The 18,157-nt window shown below is 41.6% G+C and overlaps 1 protein-coding gene across 1 annotated transcript in view; it reads left to right on the forward strand.

Moving 5' to 3' along the window:
* SBNO2 (strawberry notch homolog 2) overlaps positions 1-18,157 on the forward strand; it is a 2,660,605-nt gene that overhangs the window by 313,568 nt on the left and 2,328,880 nt on the right. The window contains exon 3 of the mRNA XM_044053813.1: positions 1,469-1,542. Within this exon, the coding sequence (XP_043909748.1) occupies positions 1,469-1,542 (74 nt within the window). The remainder of the gene's footprint in view (positions 1-1,468; positions 1,543-18,157) is intronic.

Consider the following 18,157-nt stretch of genomic DNA (forward strand, 5'->3'; position numbering starts at 1 on the left):
GAATGAGTGTTGCAGTCCTTCACTCCAGAGGGACAGAACCAGTTTGGAGGCTGTAGTTAAATAGAAATCCTAGTGGGCCTGATGGGTCCTGTTACAAGCTATTTAAGAGGTATCCTGGGATATTGTTAGGACCCATTGAAGCTGTGTTTCTAGCTTTACATAGTTCTTTTACATTCCTGCTGTCTCTTCTTAATATCTTCTTCTGCCTTTAGGTTCCTTCCTTCTTTTTTCATGTCTATCGTTATCTGAAAATTTCCTTTAATATCACCAGTCTTCAGACTGCGGTGGTGGTGCTGCGGTACCGTTGTTGCCTCACAGACGCTGTCCTGTTCGATTCTCAGCTAGAGCATCTTCTGTGTGGAGACGTGCGTGAATGAGCGTACCTTCGTTAAAGGTTGTGCGTCAGGGCCGGCAACTCGGCACGTAAAAATCTACTGCCAATCATTAGCAGACCGGAGTTCCGTTGTGGCTACCCCGAACCGGGAAAAGCCGAAAGACAACAACATCGCCAGTCTTCTCGAGATTTTTTTGCCCTTTTCTATTGTTTTCTTCCAGTTCTTAGCTCTCCTAATTGAAATGTGCACCCTAGTCTGTCCTTGCTTTTTTTTTGTTTTTTGGAAACTCTATATTCAGATCAACATAAGTCTTCATTGCCTTTTGCTGTCCTTTCCTTGGTCACTTCTGAAGCTCCAACAAAAAGCCATTCTGTCTTGGTCTTTTTTTCCATTTAGAATATTATTCATTGCTGTCTTATCACCGGCTTCTAACCACAGCTCTTGAGGTACTTTGTCCATTAGGTCCAATCCTTTAAATCTCATAACTTTTGTTACTTATTTATTTGAGATGTCAATGCACTTGTATACCACTGTCCAAGATGCTTTTTATTTATGTAATTTAATTCTAAACTTTGCAATAAAAAGCTGATAATCTGAGCCGCAGTCAGCAGCAGGTTTTGCTTTAGTTAACTGTGGAGACTTCTCTACAGCTATATTTAACCACAGTTCAGTTAAGAAATGGTTCTTTGGGAAATGAGATGTTAATCAAAGGAAAGAGACTGGGGAATCTCTGCCATATGTATTTCTTTCTCACTATTCTATGAATTGGTGTACAGGTTAATCTGTGGGAAATGTATGATGTAGGGTTTGGTGAGCTTTCAGTCCCAACTGCATTGGTTCTAGATGTTTCTTCTAAAGTAGTGCAGAAAAAATTGTCTTGCATAGCAGGGTATGCAAGGATTATTCTTGCTTACAGCGTACTTGGGTTCTTGGTTTTCGATGCCTCTTTTTAACGATGCACAGATGTTTTTTAAACTTGTGATTTGACTGACAAAGGTAAGTAGCAAAGTGTTCATTGAGCACCTCTCCTGTTTGCATTTTAGACACCCATGTGCAGAATCTGTTTTGTATCCACTAATAGAATGCCTTTATGTATATAACTAGATGTGTTTGTTTATTTTTTTCTTTTTTAGCGGCTGTCCAGTTTTCCACTCAGTACAAGTTTTACAACATATTTTCAACCTCAGGCACTGGCAAGTGAAAACCAGTAAGTTTTGCATGCCTTTATTTGTTTATTTTTTACCTATCCATTTTTAATTTCCAGACTGATGGAATACCATTTACTTTTAAAAGCTCTGCACAGTGCAGCATGTAGCAGTGTGCTCAGATGTGGTAAGCTAGACCAGTATTTAAACAAGATAAAATAATAGTGGAGTTAGAATTATTGTTAATGGTTAGTACTTATAGTTTAGAAAAATGTAGCAAAATTGTGTAATTCATTGTCACTGCTACAGTAATATGAAATGTGTCCTGCCCCAGGACCCAACTGGTCAGCTTTCTAAAGCTCTGGTTCCCTCCCTCACCTTCATTGTGAATGCAGATTGGTCAGCCCTGTGGGTAGTAAAATGAGTACAGCTTTCAGTATTTTTTGCTGCTGTATGAAGAAGCAGCTCGGAGGATTAACAGAAGCGGTTGCTGTCCTTCATCTTCATTTCTCGTGGATAAGTCCCCAGTAGGGAACCCTTCCACACAGGAATGTTACCCTTTTAATATGAAAAAAATGGTATTTTTTTAAGTACGGCTTTTTAACGGTATTTCCCTTTTAAGAGACCTGGTATTCGTTCCAGTATCTGAAGCTTCTTTGTCAGGGACCACTGTTTTTAGCTCTAGTCTATTTTGGGGGGTGGTTTTTGTGAGACTATGTACATTTATGTAAATGTGTTATTTAATGACAAATTTAGAGTCTGGAACTGTTTTGTATGGGCAGGGATTATTATGAGGTATGTTAGTGCTTGTGTACACTGTGTGACAGTGTACCTGCCATATTTTTTTTCTGTCACTGAATTTTTGAGAAACTGTTTTCTGACAGTAATTTAGTGTGCTGCTTTGTTTGTGGACTGTAAGTGTGCGAATACTTTGACAACTTGCCATCTGACCAACTCATTTCAGCAGAGTACTGCCTTTGCGTAATCTTCCTTTGTTACAACAGGAGTACTTATCTCACTCCAGGTGTTCCATCTCCCACTGTACCTAGAGTGAAAAAAATACCAAAGAGCCCTTGTTGTGACTGCAGGCTTAGTCAGAGTTTCAGCTAATAGTGAGTGAATCTGCAGTGGTCATTATGCATTCTTCAGACCATTCACTTAACTCTCTCACTTCCTCTGGTGTAGTCCTTTCTGCCACCATGAGCCAGGGGTCAGTCACATCCTCTTCTGCTGCTCTAGTGTCTGAAGGTGACATGGTCCATCTGTATCTTGTGAATTAGGGAAACGCACAGAGATGTTGCTCAGAATGGCTGATAAAAGATACCGCTGTATGGTGCAGAACTGTTTTCTCCAAGTCTGTCTTCATCCAGACCTGTAAAGAAAAACAAAAGGTTAAACATTGCTCATCTGAAGACATATTGTCTGATAGAAAAGCTGATTTTTGTACCTTAACCAGGCAGTTGTTAAAGGTTAATTTGGTGCTCAGTAATCCTGACATGAAAAGAATGTCAGCAGAGGTATTCCTGAGGAAAACATACCAGAGGATTTTGGCATAAACAGGGAGAGGGCATGTTCTTCGTGTTTCACTGTTGCAGTCATCACACTTGGCTTATCCTGCCAGGGGTAGCCCTCAGTTGGCCCGAATACCAGAGGCTATGTATTTCTGCATCGGTTGCTATCGCTCCAGTACTGACGTCAGGTCGTCAGTGGTATAAAATCGGGCAACCGACACCATTACATCAGTCTTTCTTGCCGAGGAGCCTGAAGCAGAAGCAGTTAACACGAGTGCCGGTCGGCGGCTACCTCAGTTTTTGTTTCCAAATTGAAGTTGAAATCTTCAAAAGCCAAGTACCCTGTTGGGGATCCTTTTTTCTTGCTCTTACCGATGTCAGAAAAAGTTAACAATTGTCTCGCCTGTGGAAAGCAAATACCACACAAAGACCTTCCATTCTTACTGCGTCACCTGTTTAGGCCCAGACCACTATGCCCCTCGCTGTTGCTTTTATGCTTTGTTAAACGCCAGAGCTATACATCATTGGGCCCTTACTGTAGCTAGATTTTTTTCGCGCTCAGTCCTCGAATTCTGATATGGCTTTGGTAAGCAATCCGACTACCGATCTTATGCAAAAACATAAGGATAAAGACAGAGACAGACCACACAGGTCCAAAACTGCCGACGATACTTCCGTTAAGCTAGTCTTCAATTCTCCTGTCGTCCTCAGTGAAGTGCTTTTGCAGCCCATGACGCCTGCTTTTGTGGATTCGCAGACCGCTATCGAGACCCTTTCAGAGTCCAGTATGCTGAGAAACTATTCGACTAAGGTTCCTGTGGATATATCTACGTTAGATGGGTCCAGAGCCACAGAGCAGGCACCGGCTTCTGAGTAAGTTCTTCGCACTACCGATACCCGACATAAACCAACTTCTTTGCATCTGCGGTTCTTTCCAAATCTACGTCCAAAAAACCAACGACACAAGTTCAGGCACCTGCTTCCATGCTTCAGTCTCAAATGCATAAAATGGCCGAAGACCTTATTATGCTCATTAAGGGAAGCCCGGCTACCCCTTCTAAAAGAAGAGAGACTTGTCCCCTGTAGTTTTATCTGAACAGGAGTCCAATGACTCTTATGCTTCTGAATATGAAGACTTGCAACTCCTCTCTGCTTATGAGGATTCTGATGCAGAGGAATCCATTCCTTCTGCTTCTCCACCCGAGGATTTTTCATTGGGTGAAACCCTACATACTTTAAGGGAGCATTTCCATTGCAAATGTCAGGACTATCCTCAGTCAAGAGACCCAGGGATTTCTTATTTACCACAGCACAGACCTTTAGCCATTCCTCCTGTCTTGGATGTTGTGGATGATGTTTTTATGGGATCCAGTTTGACTCCTGACACCCTTCCTCCTGCTCCCAGGAAACCTGACAGGTACTGGAGAGTCCCTGACTCTCTCAAATTCCTTTCCAAAAATCCTACTGCTGACCCAGTGGTTATCTCTGAAGGACCAAAGGAATTAAACCAACCTCAGCTAAGAATCCCACCCCCTCAGGCAGGGATTCCCGAGCTTTAGATAGATGGTGTAAAAAAGTATACACCTCTGCAACTCCTGCTGTTAGAGCACTCAACTGTCAGTTCCACATGCTGAAATATCAGCGGCATACCATGGAACTCCTCAAACAACAAGTATCTTCATTCCTGCTTGTGCAGAAAATAATTACAAGAACTTATGCATTTTGCGAGCCAAGTTACTAAGCACACCTTGCAATGTGGCTTGGACACCCTAAAAGCATCTTGCAGGCTAGCAGTCACTGGTTCTGTCCTTAGAAGGCATGCTTGGTTTAAGGAACAGACCTTGCCAGACCATGTCAAATCAAAATTATTGGATGCACCATTGAACAAAGACAATTTGTTTGACACCAAGGCAGCAGAGGTCTTAAAAAAGATGGAAGAAAAAGCTAAATCTATGCAGACAGTTAAAGACTTTTTACAGGACCAGCCTCTGAGGTTCAGTAGGCATTGCCCTTCCAAGCACTGGTCCTTTCTGGCCCCCTTCAGGCCAGCTCAGCTCAGACCCAGGGGAAGCAGACCCCCCCCAGACAGTCCCAGGGAATGCAGAGATCTAAGCAATGAAGTTCCTCCTCTTCAAAAACAGGGAGTGCTAAGCCATGCCCTTATGGTAAGAACTCACAATGACTTTACACCTCCACCCCTTACCTCTGCCCACCTGTTTGTGCCCCTAGGAGGAAAACTCTCCTTCCATGCAAACAACTGGGCCTCTATTACCAACAACCGATGGGTCCTCGACAGTGTCCCAGGGATACAGATTTGATTTTCACACTCTGCCAACCCTAAAAGGGTACCAGATCTTCCTCCAAACCAATGGGCATAAGCCAAACAGCAAGTCTTTTCTCTACTCTCCATGAGGGCAGTACAGCATGTTCCTGCAGACCAGATAGGCCAAGGTTTCTATTCCAGGCTCTTCCTGGTACCCAGAAAAGAGGGCACCTGACACCCAATTCTCGATCTATCCATTCTAAACACCTTTCTGGTGATACCAAAATTCAAAATGCTCAACCTCCAGCTTCTTCCTATGCTTTCCAAGGATGCTTGGTTAGCCACCCTACACCTAAGAGGCCTACTTACACATCCCAATCGGGGAATCTTGCAGGAAATAGCTACGTTTCAGGACAGCATCTATGCACTTTCAGTTCTCTGCGCTTCCCTTTGGCTTATCCAATGCTCCCAGAGTTTTCACAAAATGCCTGGTCCAGCCATTGCTTTTTGCAGGCAAAGAAACATTCATATTTATCCTTACTTAGACAATTTCCTGATTCAGGCAGACAGGAAAAGCTGTTACAGCACTTGACCTTTGTGAAGGACCTCCTGACCTCCCTGGGGATACTGTCAAGGTAGAGAAATTAAAAGTAGTCCCCATACAATAAAAATTTATTCCTGGGAGCAAGCCTGGACACAACATCACAGATGGCATTCTTTACTCCAGAAAAACAAGTCTAACTGACGGGCTACTTCTCTAAACTAGCCACCAGAACCCAGTTATCTGCAAGGAAAATCCTGCAAGCTCTAGGGTTCATGGCCTCCTGCATTCTACTTATTCATATGCCAGAATACAAATGAGAACACTACAATGGTACCTAAAAAGCCTTTGGTGCCAACATTCTCAAGACCTGGAAACTGCCATACCAATGATACCCTGTCTAAGGAAATATTTTCTTTGGTGGGCAACAACATGCAACCACAGCAAGGGGCTTCCCTTCTCACAACCCCATGCTGCTCAGACCCTCGCCACAGATGCATCAGACTATGCCTGGGGTGCACACCTGGACGGCAGGTGCATTCATTGGCCGTTGGATCCCAAATCAAATACATCTACACAGCAACCAGAAAGGGATGCTAGCTGTTCAGCATGCCCCGACAGCTTTTAGGCCCCTACTGTCCCCAGGGCCTCTACTGATCAAAACAGACAACACCACAGTGATGTGGTACATCAACAAGCAGGGGAGGGACTCGCTCTTAACCTCTCTGCAGGCTTGCCATAACCTTTGGCACACTGCCTCAGCCATGCAAATGAGGGACTCGCTCTTAACCTCTCTGCAGGCTTGCCATAACCTTTGGCACACTGCCTCAGCCATGCAAATACACTTGCTAGTGCAATTCCTGCCAGGTTCCCTAAACTCTCTGGCAGACAGCTTAAGCAGAAACTGCTAGACCTACACAAATGGCAGCTAGACCACTGAAACTTCACCCTTGTAACCCAGAATTGGGACACCCTGAATGTCTTTGCCTCCCACTCCAGTCATCAGCTCAGCAAATTCTGCACCAGGGAACCTCACAGCAAGGCCTGGAAAATGGATGCTCTATCAGTCCAATAGGTAAACTTATATGTCTATGCATTTCCCCTTCTAACACTCATGTTAAGGGTACTGCTCAAAATAAGGAAGGAAAAACCAAGGGTAATCCTGATTGTCCCAGACTGGCCATGCCAGCACTGGTACCCACTACTGTGCAGCCCGTCACCCCTGCCACCATGGCACCTACCTCAGATCCCAACACTCCTGACCCAGAAGAATGGAGAATTCATGCAGCCCCAATTGCAGACCCACAACCTGGCAGCCTGGCTTATTCCCTGACTTCTCTTCAGGCTGCCAGCCTAAGCAAGCAAATCCTAGATGTTATATGTGAGGCCAGGTGCTCCAGCACTAGAAAATCGTATGCTGACAAGTGGAAAAGGTTTTGCACCTGGATCCAGGCTAAGGGAGCCGAAACAGAACAGCCCTCCCTACCTCTCATCCTGGATTAGCTAGCAGACCTACTACACAGGGGACGATCTTTCTCTTTTATTAAAATTCATGCCTCTGCCATCTCTGCGCATTACAGCACAGACCCACCTCTCTTCTCACACCCTCTCATCAAACAGTTCCTAAGAGGGGGTAACAACTTAATGCCACCCAAAAGAGCTCCTACCCCTGCTTGGGACCTTACCTTTGTGTTTGAAAAACTGACCTTGCCCCCTTTGAACCTGCTTCTGGCCATCACTTCAGCTAGAAGAGTTTCAGAGCTACAAGCACTCATAGCTGTAGAGCCCTTCATCATTTCCCATGCTGACAGGGTCTCCCTCAGGGCTAACCCATCCTTCATCCAATCCATTCATTTGCCCACCTTTTTCCCTAACCCAGTAAACAAGGGGGAAAGGATTCTGCACACTTTAGATGTGCACAGACGGCTCAGACAAACTGACCAATTGCTAGTCAGCTTCGCAGCAGGAGGGGAGGGCAAGGCCATATCCAAACAAACAATCTCCAAATGAATAGCACACCGCATCCATTTCTGCTACAAACAGCACGGAAACTGCCCCCAAAGGGGGTTAGGACACATTCCACCTGGGCAACCTCCACCTCTGCAGCTTTACTTAGAGGGGTCCCCACCAGGGACATCCTGGAGGCTGCAGACACACTCTGTTCATACTACCCTCAACTAAGACCACCCTGCCTTGTTCTCAAATCCAGGGCAGCTTTGCCACCACAGTCTTGCAGCAGGGCATCCTAGCCCCTCCCCAGTCTTAACTGCCTCTCCCCTTTTTTCTTCTTTGGGAATCAACCCCAAGTGATGACTGCAGCAGTGAAACACTAAGAACATAGTACAGTTGTGTATGTTTACCATAAATGTAGCTGTTTGAGTGTATTCACTGTTGCAGTCCTGGTTTCCAACCCTCCATTCCCCCTTTTTCTCTCTCTCTCTCTCTCTCACTTCCTCTCTCTCTTAATTTTCATTTTCTTTTTTACTTCTAGTAGCAGTGTTGTTGTAACCTAGCACCTCTATTTGGGGTTGGGGGACAATTGAAAATTTGGGACTGAAAACTGATGTAATGGCCCTCTGCTGCCTGATTTTTGTTGACACTGATGTCCTGAGCCTGAGCAACCATGCAAAATATTAAAAAGAAATAATTTGGGCCAACTGGTATTTGGGCCAACTGAGGGCTACTTCTGGCAGGATACCCCAAGTGTGATGACTGCAACAGTGAATACACTTTAACACCTACACAACTGTACTTTTTCTATCTTCTGCAGATTTTTGCCAGAATCTGCAGATTTCCAAGCCAGAATCTCATTTTCAGGGAAAGGAATTCCTCTTGTCACTTGATGGCTTGACTTTTTGGGTGGTGGTTGGTGGGAACAGGTGGATTGTTTTATGGGAAAGAATTGGAGGAGATCCCCTGAGCAGAATTGTGGAGATATTTCATGTTTCAGGTAGGTATAAGTCAAAAAAAAAATTCAATTCCAAATAAAATTTAAAATATATTTCATAGTCAATAATAGTCAAGAATATCTCAGCACACCTGCAAAGCCTTCTTCAGCAACCAAACTGATAAGACCAAAAAAGATATATTCAGCTAACCACCAAACCTAATAATGTAAGTCTCTTGGTTTATAATGTAGTCTTAACAATTACCATATAAATATAATGAGTAATTGCTACAAACAATGAGACAATAAACACAACAAAACTATATGTGCTAGCAACAACATGATTAAAAAGAGAACAAAAAAAATATAGAAAGACCCAGGGAAAAAGAAAAAAAGAGATGTTTCAAACATTTTTCTTTTATTGGTCAATATTTTTTCTAAATATGGTCTTCTTTTTTTTAATTCCTGGTCTGGTCTATTGACATAAAAACTAAAAATCCCTCCTGAAAAACCTAAAAATGTTTAAATAAAGAACTTGAACTTTTATTGTTTTTTTTTTGATCATTTGTAAAAACTTGATTATTTTATTTTATTGTTTTTGTATGTCTTCCCACAATCCTCAATCCTTATTTTAAATGCCCGATAGTTGATATACCAAAAATGTATGCGCCCGGCAGTAAAAATTGAAGTTAAATTGATGTTGCACTGGATTGGTATGTTGTAAAATACATGACACACTCTATGTGAGTAAAATGTGGACTTCAACAAATAACAACAACATAATGAAATGCATTGATAGTGAACATTTATATTGTATATTTGTAATTGATGTTATAAACTTTTTATATGGCTAAATAAGGATCTTGTTATAAGCCTAAAACGAGCCTCCCAAATATGATTATAAGAATATCCTCTGATCTAACATCAAATGAATATATATCCCCAATATTCATATGAATTATATTCATGAAACTCTTTAAGAAAATAATGTTTAATTGTACTAGTCTAATATAATATGTCTTTTCCATATCTTCACCCAATATGAGTCTATATCAGATGTGGTCTATCCATTTTCCACACCGACATGCACACCGATGTCTAATCTGTGTTGAATCTGCACACCCTATCTACCCCTATGATGTCATCTGTGGAGGTCATATACTCTATGTCTAGAGAACTAGAACTTCTCCTTCAACGAGATGGAAGAAACCAGAAATGACACGTTCTCTTGAGAAGTTTGCAGCATGTAAGTATTGAAGCATGACATGTAGTATAATTACTTAGCCTGCATCCTAGCCCAAATCTGTTCTTCTTGACTGAAATCTGTTTCTTAGTCCAGAGAGATCTAGAATAGGTCATACTGATCTCAAATAAGAACAACTTTAAATTAAATATTTCAAAATTCCATAAGGAATTCATTTACCGGCTTCATATCCATCCAACAGTCATCCATACCAAATCTTATTCATATAGATATCTTACACCAACCAACATCTAGTTAATTATCAACTGTTCTTGTCCATCACGTTAATAAATAGGGTCTCACAATATTCATAGCAAAGAAATGGGCAAAAGATGCCCCATAGCAATGCCAAAGCAGTAACAAATAACATAGATGCCATAAAGCAAAAACCATTTCTGCTAATCAATTCTTCTAAATAAATAAATTGTATTTATTAATATTAAAGCCATTGCTATGTATTGCAGATCATTGTAAAGCCAGGGGATATTATTACAATATAGGAGCCAGTAAAATTCCAACATCCCAGTCTACCTCCAATTGAATAATTAGTGGTGTCCTGTATTCTGGAATGTATAAAAAACCAAAAGTGGTTTTAAATATAAAGTGAGAGAAATTCAGACAAAGGCTCAGTTAGAGCCTCTGCCTGAAACAGTCGGTCTACCGGGCAATCTCTTGGAATCCTTATGAATCTTCAGCAAGAAGTAAATGTACTGCTTTTTAGGATGATCTACCTTAAGATGAAAACAAACTTCCTTTGTAATAATGCCTTCATCTTTTGCCAGATTAAGGAAATGATCAATATCTTGTTTAAATTTCATGGTTGGAACAACCATTTCCTGGTTGTGAGATCTGTTGTAAAGTTGACGCTCGCCCTCAGCTTCATAGTCCTCCAAATCCTGAACCACCACAGCTCCACCCTTGTCCACAGAAACAATAACAATATCCTTATTGTTAATAAGATTTTCTAAACATAATCTTTGCTGCTTGTCCAAATTCTCCTTCATGTATTGCTTGCTCAAATGCAGATGTAAATCACTAAGAACTGCATTCTGAAAAATTTGTACAATGGGTAGCATGGGTGGTTTGAATGTGGAGGACCTGAAGCGAAAATTTCTCAATTCAGAGGGACATCTCTCACTCCCCTCAGAGCTGTGAAAAAGATTTTAAATTCAGACTGCGACAAAAATTCACATCATCTTGTGCAAAGTTATACTCCTGGACAAAAAAACGGGCACAAAGCTTTAATCCTTTATTTAACACCTCCATTTGTTGTTCATCCAATCTGACAGATGAAATATTGTGCACATTATTCACTTTAGTATCTAAAATTTGGTCATGTTTTGAAGAATTTCCCCAAGACCCACGGTGGTTATGATGATTCCTCCCCCCTTGTCTCTGAGACTTGTGCCTAAAGGGAATCCCCCTACCAAACTTGATTCCAAATTGTTCTTCTTGAGAACAGGGGAAACTCCAGTGTGTGGCCATCCACCCAGTCCGTATTGGATGAAGAATCTTCACCAGAAATTGTAGACTCCCTATTTCTTTTTTTCAAAATAGATTTAGGCCGTGCAGTTCTCTGTTTCTTGGGGATTTGACCAGGCGTGCCAAATTTTAACCCTAGGATGCACCTCAAAAGGCTTACCCCTGTCATAGTCCCCAACATCTCGGGTGAACTTCTTAATTTTTCTTTCTTTAAGAGCAGAATCCAATACAGACAGCTCTTTACCAAGTTTGTCAATACAATCTTTATAACAAGAAAGTGTAGAAAACCCATCCATAGTTTTACTAACCACTAAGACATGGGCAGCTTGTTCCTCCACCTTCCTCTCATAATAACTACTCAAAATATTTACAAAGGTCATAGAGACCTGTTGTTGAGCCTCTGACCATTGTGTCAAAAGACACTCATCTGGTTCAGCAACCATAGGCTGTAACCGAGTTCTTAACCCCTTGGAACTATCTTGCTCCACTGGTATACCCTGAAAAGTTTCAGGTGCCAAACATTTTTTCCTGAGGGTAATCAAATCCTTAGTTAGCTTGGCAAAAGCAAATTTACAATCCTGAGTAGGATCATGGACTCCAGAACCATCATTCATGTTACCTGAACCCAGGCCAAAAATGTCCAGGTCCTCAGAGTCTGAAGAAAAACCCTTAATGAAGGTTGCCAATTCCATCATTGACCAAAACTCACTAATAAACAAAACATGTCCACAATGTAAATCTTATAATCAAACTGCAATATATATCCAATAACCTGAGTGTTGGAAAGTCAATATATACTAAAATATAATTCTCTTAACCAACCACAGGTGTTAATTGACACAAACTATCCACAATTATTAACTGCAAATCATGTTTTTAAACTGCAGTGTATATCCCATAACCTGAGTGTTGGAAAGTCAATATATAATAAAATATAATTCTCTTAACCAACCCCAGGTATTCATTGGCCCAAATGGGTACAATAATAGCCAAAGACCATTCACCCCCAAATCAGGTGAAAGTTTTCCATGGCCTGTATTTATCCACTTAGGCTTACTATACTGCTACGTCACCAAAATGGGCCAAAGCCAAATGGAAAACAAAAACCATCTTTAAATGAGACAGTTAAAATCCATTTGGTCAGTGTTGCTAAGGCAAAAACTCCAAATAATTGATCCTATATATTAATACGTTTTTATCGGGAGTCCAGTAACTCACCCCACTGGGATAGACATCAATAAACCACTCCATGATTGTAAATCCGCTAAACCGAGCAAAAATGTATTGTCCTAACTTTCTTAACAAAACCCCTGTAATCGTGCTGCAAAATAAATCAAAAGATGTTATATTATTACCATGCCTATGGCCATATTATCTACAATATCCCCAGTACAGCTAAATGACTAATGTTAACTGATGGTAGGCCTAATTATCCACAAATGGAGAGGAGGAACCCGCACTTGTTCTTATACAGTTATCAAGTATAACATGAAAAAAGTGACCTAAAATTCACATTCAAATAAGCCATAATGTTGTAAATAGTTCAGTGGAAATATCCAAAGACTTATTTATCCTGTTAATCAAACCAAACGGTCAAACATACAGCCTTAGTGTAAGAAGTACCAATCTTGAACAGTATCTTCTGAACTGGTAGGCCCAAAAGAGTCTGAACACCAACCCACCCCGTGGAAAATGAACAATCCAAAGAGTTGACAAAAACCTATATAAATATTCAGTCAGAATGCATATATCAATATGCCGTTATAACATGGTGTTATAAAGAATAACAAACTATGTTAAATGTCCAAAATCTCTTCCGATGTTGTATTTCAGTATGTTCAGAGAAGGCACCCCCAAACGAATCCTAAAATTCGAGCGACCACAAAATTGTCACTAGGAGATGAAAAAACACTGTTGCTTGCATCACAAAACCATATGGTTTAAAACATAAATCAAATGTCAATGTCCCAAATCAAAAAATTGAAAATTATATAAATTCCAATACATTCATCAACCTCAAAGAATATCATGCCATGAAAAATAAGTCAAAAACAAACTTGAAAGGAAGGTCCGATTTGTTCGTCGCCCCGAACTCTCCCAGGGCAGATACAAAAATAAGCATCACTTGAACTGATGAAACTTCACAAATTCAATAGGAATCCCATAAACCTGATTAGAAGCACGAAACATCCCAATTCGAAACAGTTTCTAATGCTCGCATCCACCCAAGCAACTGAGAGCACCGCAAACCGCAGGTTACTGCAGACCAAACATGGAGAAAACGCCACACTGGAGAAGCCATCAGCAGGAGACAAAAGACACAAGCCAACAGAGAAAACACCTGCACGAACAGGATGTGCACGGCTAAACAGTGTGTCAAGCCATAAAAACAAAGCCAGCACCCAACTCCTGTGGCATATTCAAAATAAAATTTATTACATGACAAATAGTCAGCAATATCTCAGTACACCAGCAAGGTTGTACCGGTTTCGGCAAAAGCCTTCTTCAGCAACCAAACTTGATAAGACCAAAAAGATATACAGCTAACATTATGTCTCCCTTTTATAATGTAGTCTTGAAGCGCCCTCTAGTACACATACAAATAATTACCATATAAATATAGTGATACTCATGCTACAAACATGATTACGTAAACACAACAAAAACTATATGTGAAAGCAAATACATAATTAAAAATAGCGATGTTTCAAAATTGATCATTCAACCCAGGGGAAAAAAGAGCCCCTAACTTGATAATCCACACTTTTTCTTTATTGGTCAATATTTTATGTAATATGTGGGCTACTTTATTCCTGAACCTGATATGGTCTATGACCATAAAACTGAAAAATCCCGTTGAATGCTTGGAAATATGTTTAAATAAAGAACTTTTTACTTTTCTTGTTTTGGGTTATTCATGTGGTAATTGCATTTATTGTTCTAGAGTGAAGTCCCACAGATGTTCATCGTGCATACAGCTGCAGTCATAACCTGGACTGCAGCTGTATTAGCACTCGAACATCTACATTTATGGTAGGTACAAAACTGTACTTTTTACATCACATAACTGTCCACATGTATACAATGTCCAATTTTTTGCCAATTGCAATACTTCTTGGGTTATATATTTGGCCCAGTGCAATTGTCTGGTATTTTATGTGGGACAAATGTCTCGTCCATTTAAAATAAGGATTAGGGAACATTTGAGTGGTATCAAAAACTAGCTTCTGCCTTGGCCTTTCACATTGTAGAAGGGACGCTCTCCTCTTAAGAGATGGGTCAGGTTTCGCCAGCCGGTGTCCCATCCCTTTCTTGTCTGGGTCTGCGACCAGTCATCAGTTTGCTCCTAGACCGCCTGTGTCGGTGGGTCTCTGTCCTGCTCCCTTGGTGGAGCTTTCAGCCTCTTCCCCATCTCCCTGTGGCATCACTGTAGCATCAGGTTTCATTGAAGCAGAGGAGTAAGAGGAAACACCTTCAATTCCTGGTGGAGTCTCTCTCTCGGAGGGAGAGTAGGTTCCCTAAGTCTCTGTAGGATAACTGCTTATTTGGAGATTTATTGGCACTGCTTCACTAACTCAGATGCTGGACCATCTAAGCTCCCTCAACGGAGTCTATTTTTGGAGGCCTTCAGCTTGAGCCCAGCCACGCCTTGAGTAGTTCTCCCTGTAGACATGTTTATAGTGTCCAGACAAGCATGGAAGGAGCTCAACATGGTAGAGCCCATCCCCATGAAACCTTCCCTGCAGAGCAAAACACATTCCTATCCTCTGTCAAGAGGCCATGTGGGTTTGGCAGTGGGTGATTTTTCTTCTTAGCAGTTTCTGGTGCCATTGCACAGCTGGGGAGAATCCAGTATTCTGGCTGACTGTCTCGATAGGAGCATTCTGCGTCCTTATGAGTGGTCCCTAAATCCAAGAGTTGATACTTGGATTTTTCAGCACTGGGGCTCTCTGTTGTGACCTGTTTGCCTCCTCTTCCAACACCAAGTGCAGCAGCTGTTGTGTCATTTTCCCCTCTAGGACAGTCACCTATGAATGATCTGGTGTTCGCTTGACCACAGGGATGATTTCATCACTCAGTTTCTTTGATTGTAAGATTTCTTCAGAAGGCAGCCTCTTGCAGAGCAGCTATGAGGATCACAACTGCTGTGCAACTCGCTGCAGAGCATCTGTGATCCTGATAGCACCTGTTTGGCTTCTTCAGGTGGAATTTTCCTTCCTTTGGCGTCTTCTGAAGTATCCCTGTTTGGTATTGGATCCCATTCCTGATCTCATTTCTCATCCAGCGGGTCTGGATCCCCATTCTTCAGTCCCTCAAGTTAACTGCATGGTTTCTCCAGTTCCCTTGATGGCCAGAAATCCCAAGCTTTCACAGGATGTAGTTCAGATCCTGTCTTTATCGCAAAAGCAATCTACTAGAAAAGTGTATTCTAATAAATGGAGACATTTTGCTTTGTGTGGAGTGTCACAGGCTCTACCTTTATTCTACTCCTTTGGAATCCGTTTTGAGTTTGTCAGGTTCCAGTTTTTCTGCCATTAAGGTACAGTTGACAGCTATCTCTAATTTCCATGGTGGCAAGTAAAGTGTTGTTCTGGTTTCTGTCAAGATTTCCAAGGCAGTCCTGAAAGGTACCTTTCTGCTGTCTCTCCTCTTTTGGGATTTAGTTTCTCCCTGGGATTTGCCGTTCGTTTTGCAGGTCCATGCAGGCCTTCCATTTGAACCTTCAGCTACTTCTGAATGGAAGCCCTTTCCTTGGAAGACCTTGATTTTGGTGACTGTTAAGTCAGCGAGGAGGGTGTTGGAGTTGCATGCTCTCAATTCTTTTCCTTATCCGGTGTTCTGCAAAGACAGGGTATCTCTCTGTATGGACCATTCCTTTCTGCCTAAAATAGCTTTTGAGAATAATCTTAATGGTTCTGTTAATTTCTTTGTGTTTTTCCCATTTTCTCCAACAATGGTGAATATCTTCTACATTGTTTGGACGTGCATAGACAGTTGCGACTTTATTTGGACCGTACCCAAGCCATGTAGGTTTATAGGCGTTTGCTAGGCTGATGGCCACAAGGGCCTTTTTAAGCAAGTTTAAGTAGTGTCTTGGGAGGTAAAACATTTATAGGCTGCCTGTGTCCATTAGAGATGAACCAAGGATAGATTTCCTGTTCCACATCCATTTGTCCAAGCTGCACTTCAATTGGGTTAGGGAGGAACTCTGCTTCACATGGATGTGGAGTTTGTTCCGGAGATGGGGTAGTCTCTGTGGTACATACATGTCTCTCCAGCAGGTCCTGCTTATATTACAGACAAGGTTTAAGTCTTTAGAATGAGTAATTGTGGTGCTGTTTGTTCGTGGATTTGCAGGAGGTCTTCAGAGAGGAGTCTGACAATCCCCTCTATGCCATGCATAGATCTCTCTTCAACAGCCTGTAGGAAACAGAGTACAGGGATAGGACCTTGACGCAGTCTGCATAGGGAATGTTACTTAACACCTTGTGTTCTTTTAGTGACTTCCTTGGACCTAGATGCCCTACCTTTGTTTATAAGTTGCACAGCATAAAATGATTTCCTCACTACTGTACTGTAGACACATGACAATCAAAGCCTAGATTACTGTCCGTGTCCCCAAGTCCATGACTACTGGGTCAACTCCAAGTGTGTGTTATCAAGGATTCCTATCAGTTGCTCAATGTCTGAATGTTATTTGGCCGAAAACATATAACTGACATTTTGGAAGTTCAAACAGTAAACTGGGATTGCCATACATTGCTGAATGGGAAATTTGCCATTTTCCTCAATGTAACGTGATCTCGAAGTTGGTATATTTAAGTAGCTTGGGGGTGTAGGGGGGGGCTTGTCGCCCTGAAAGAAAAAAAAAATCTTTTTTTATTTTCATTTTGTACAAACGAAATATTGGTTGCATGGTCTCTACTATATAATGTTTTCATTTCAGCAGTTCGAGCAACTGATGAGATTCTGTTGTCAAATACGATAGTTACTAGGGGTGGATGATGTCTGTAAGGATACAGTTATGCATTTGGTTTTAGTCCATGGTTCTGACACCAGTTGCTTGTTTGTGTCAACCCTTTCTGGAGAGCATTTGTATCTGTGTGGGATTCGGTGACTGCTCGTAATTTGCAATCATCTGCAAATTTAGTCTGCCAGAGGCCATTGACATTGATTTCAGAGAAGTAAAGGCCAAAAAGGAGCAGTCCCAAGTACCCATCCCTGAGGGACTCCAGTTGTGACTGGCCTCTTTGTAGAAGTTGACTCCCCAGTTCTAACCTTCTGGGTCCTGTCTGTGAGCCTGTTGGTTATCTACCAGGTAATATAAGGATTTGTACCTAATCTCTCGATTTTTACCCCACTCAGGCATTGTTGACATTGTGTCATATGGCTTGGCCAGGTCAGGGTAGGCAGTATGAACCAGTTTGCTTTCATAAATTGCTTTGGTGACCTCCTCAAAGAAGTCAACCAGGTTGAGTTGGCATAACCTACCCTTGACAAAACCAAATTGGGTTGTGTCCAGTGTCTGGAGGCTTACTATATCGTTATTGAGCATTTCCATGATATTTATTTCCATGGTTTTGCATATGAGAGTAGTGAGACTTATCGGTCTGTAGTTTCCAGGTTTTGTAGATGGCCCAACTTTGTGCAAAGATATGACTGTTGCTGCTCTCCATTTATGAAGCCTCTTTGGAGGCTACAGTGAGGGCCGGATAGGTGGTCTTACTAATTTAGAAGGCATCCTGGGAT

This window comes from Protopterus annectens, chromosome 13.part0 (assembly GCF_019279795.1).
Source record: "Protopterus annectens isolate FY-2018-M chromosome 13.part0, PAN1.0, whole genome shotgun sequence".
Classification (NCBI taxonomy): Eukaryota; Metazoa; Chordata; order Ceratodontiformes; family Protopteridae; genus Protopterus; species Protopterus annectens.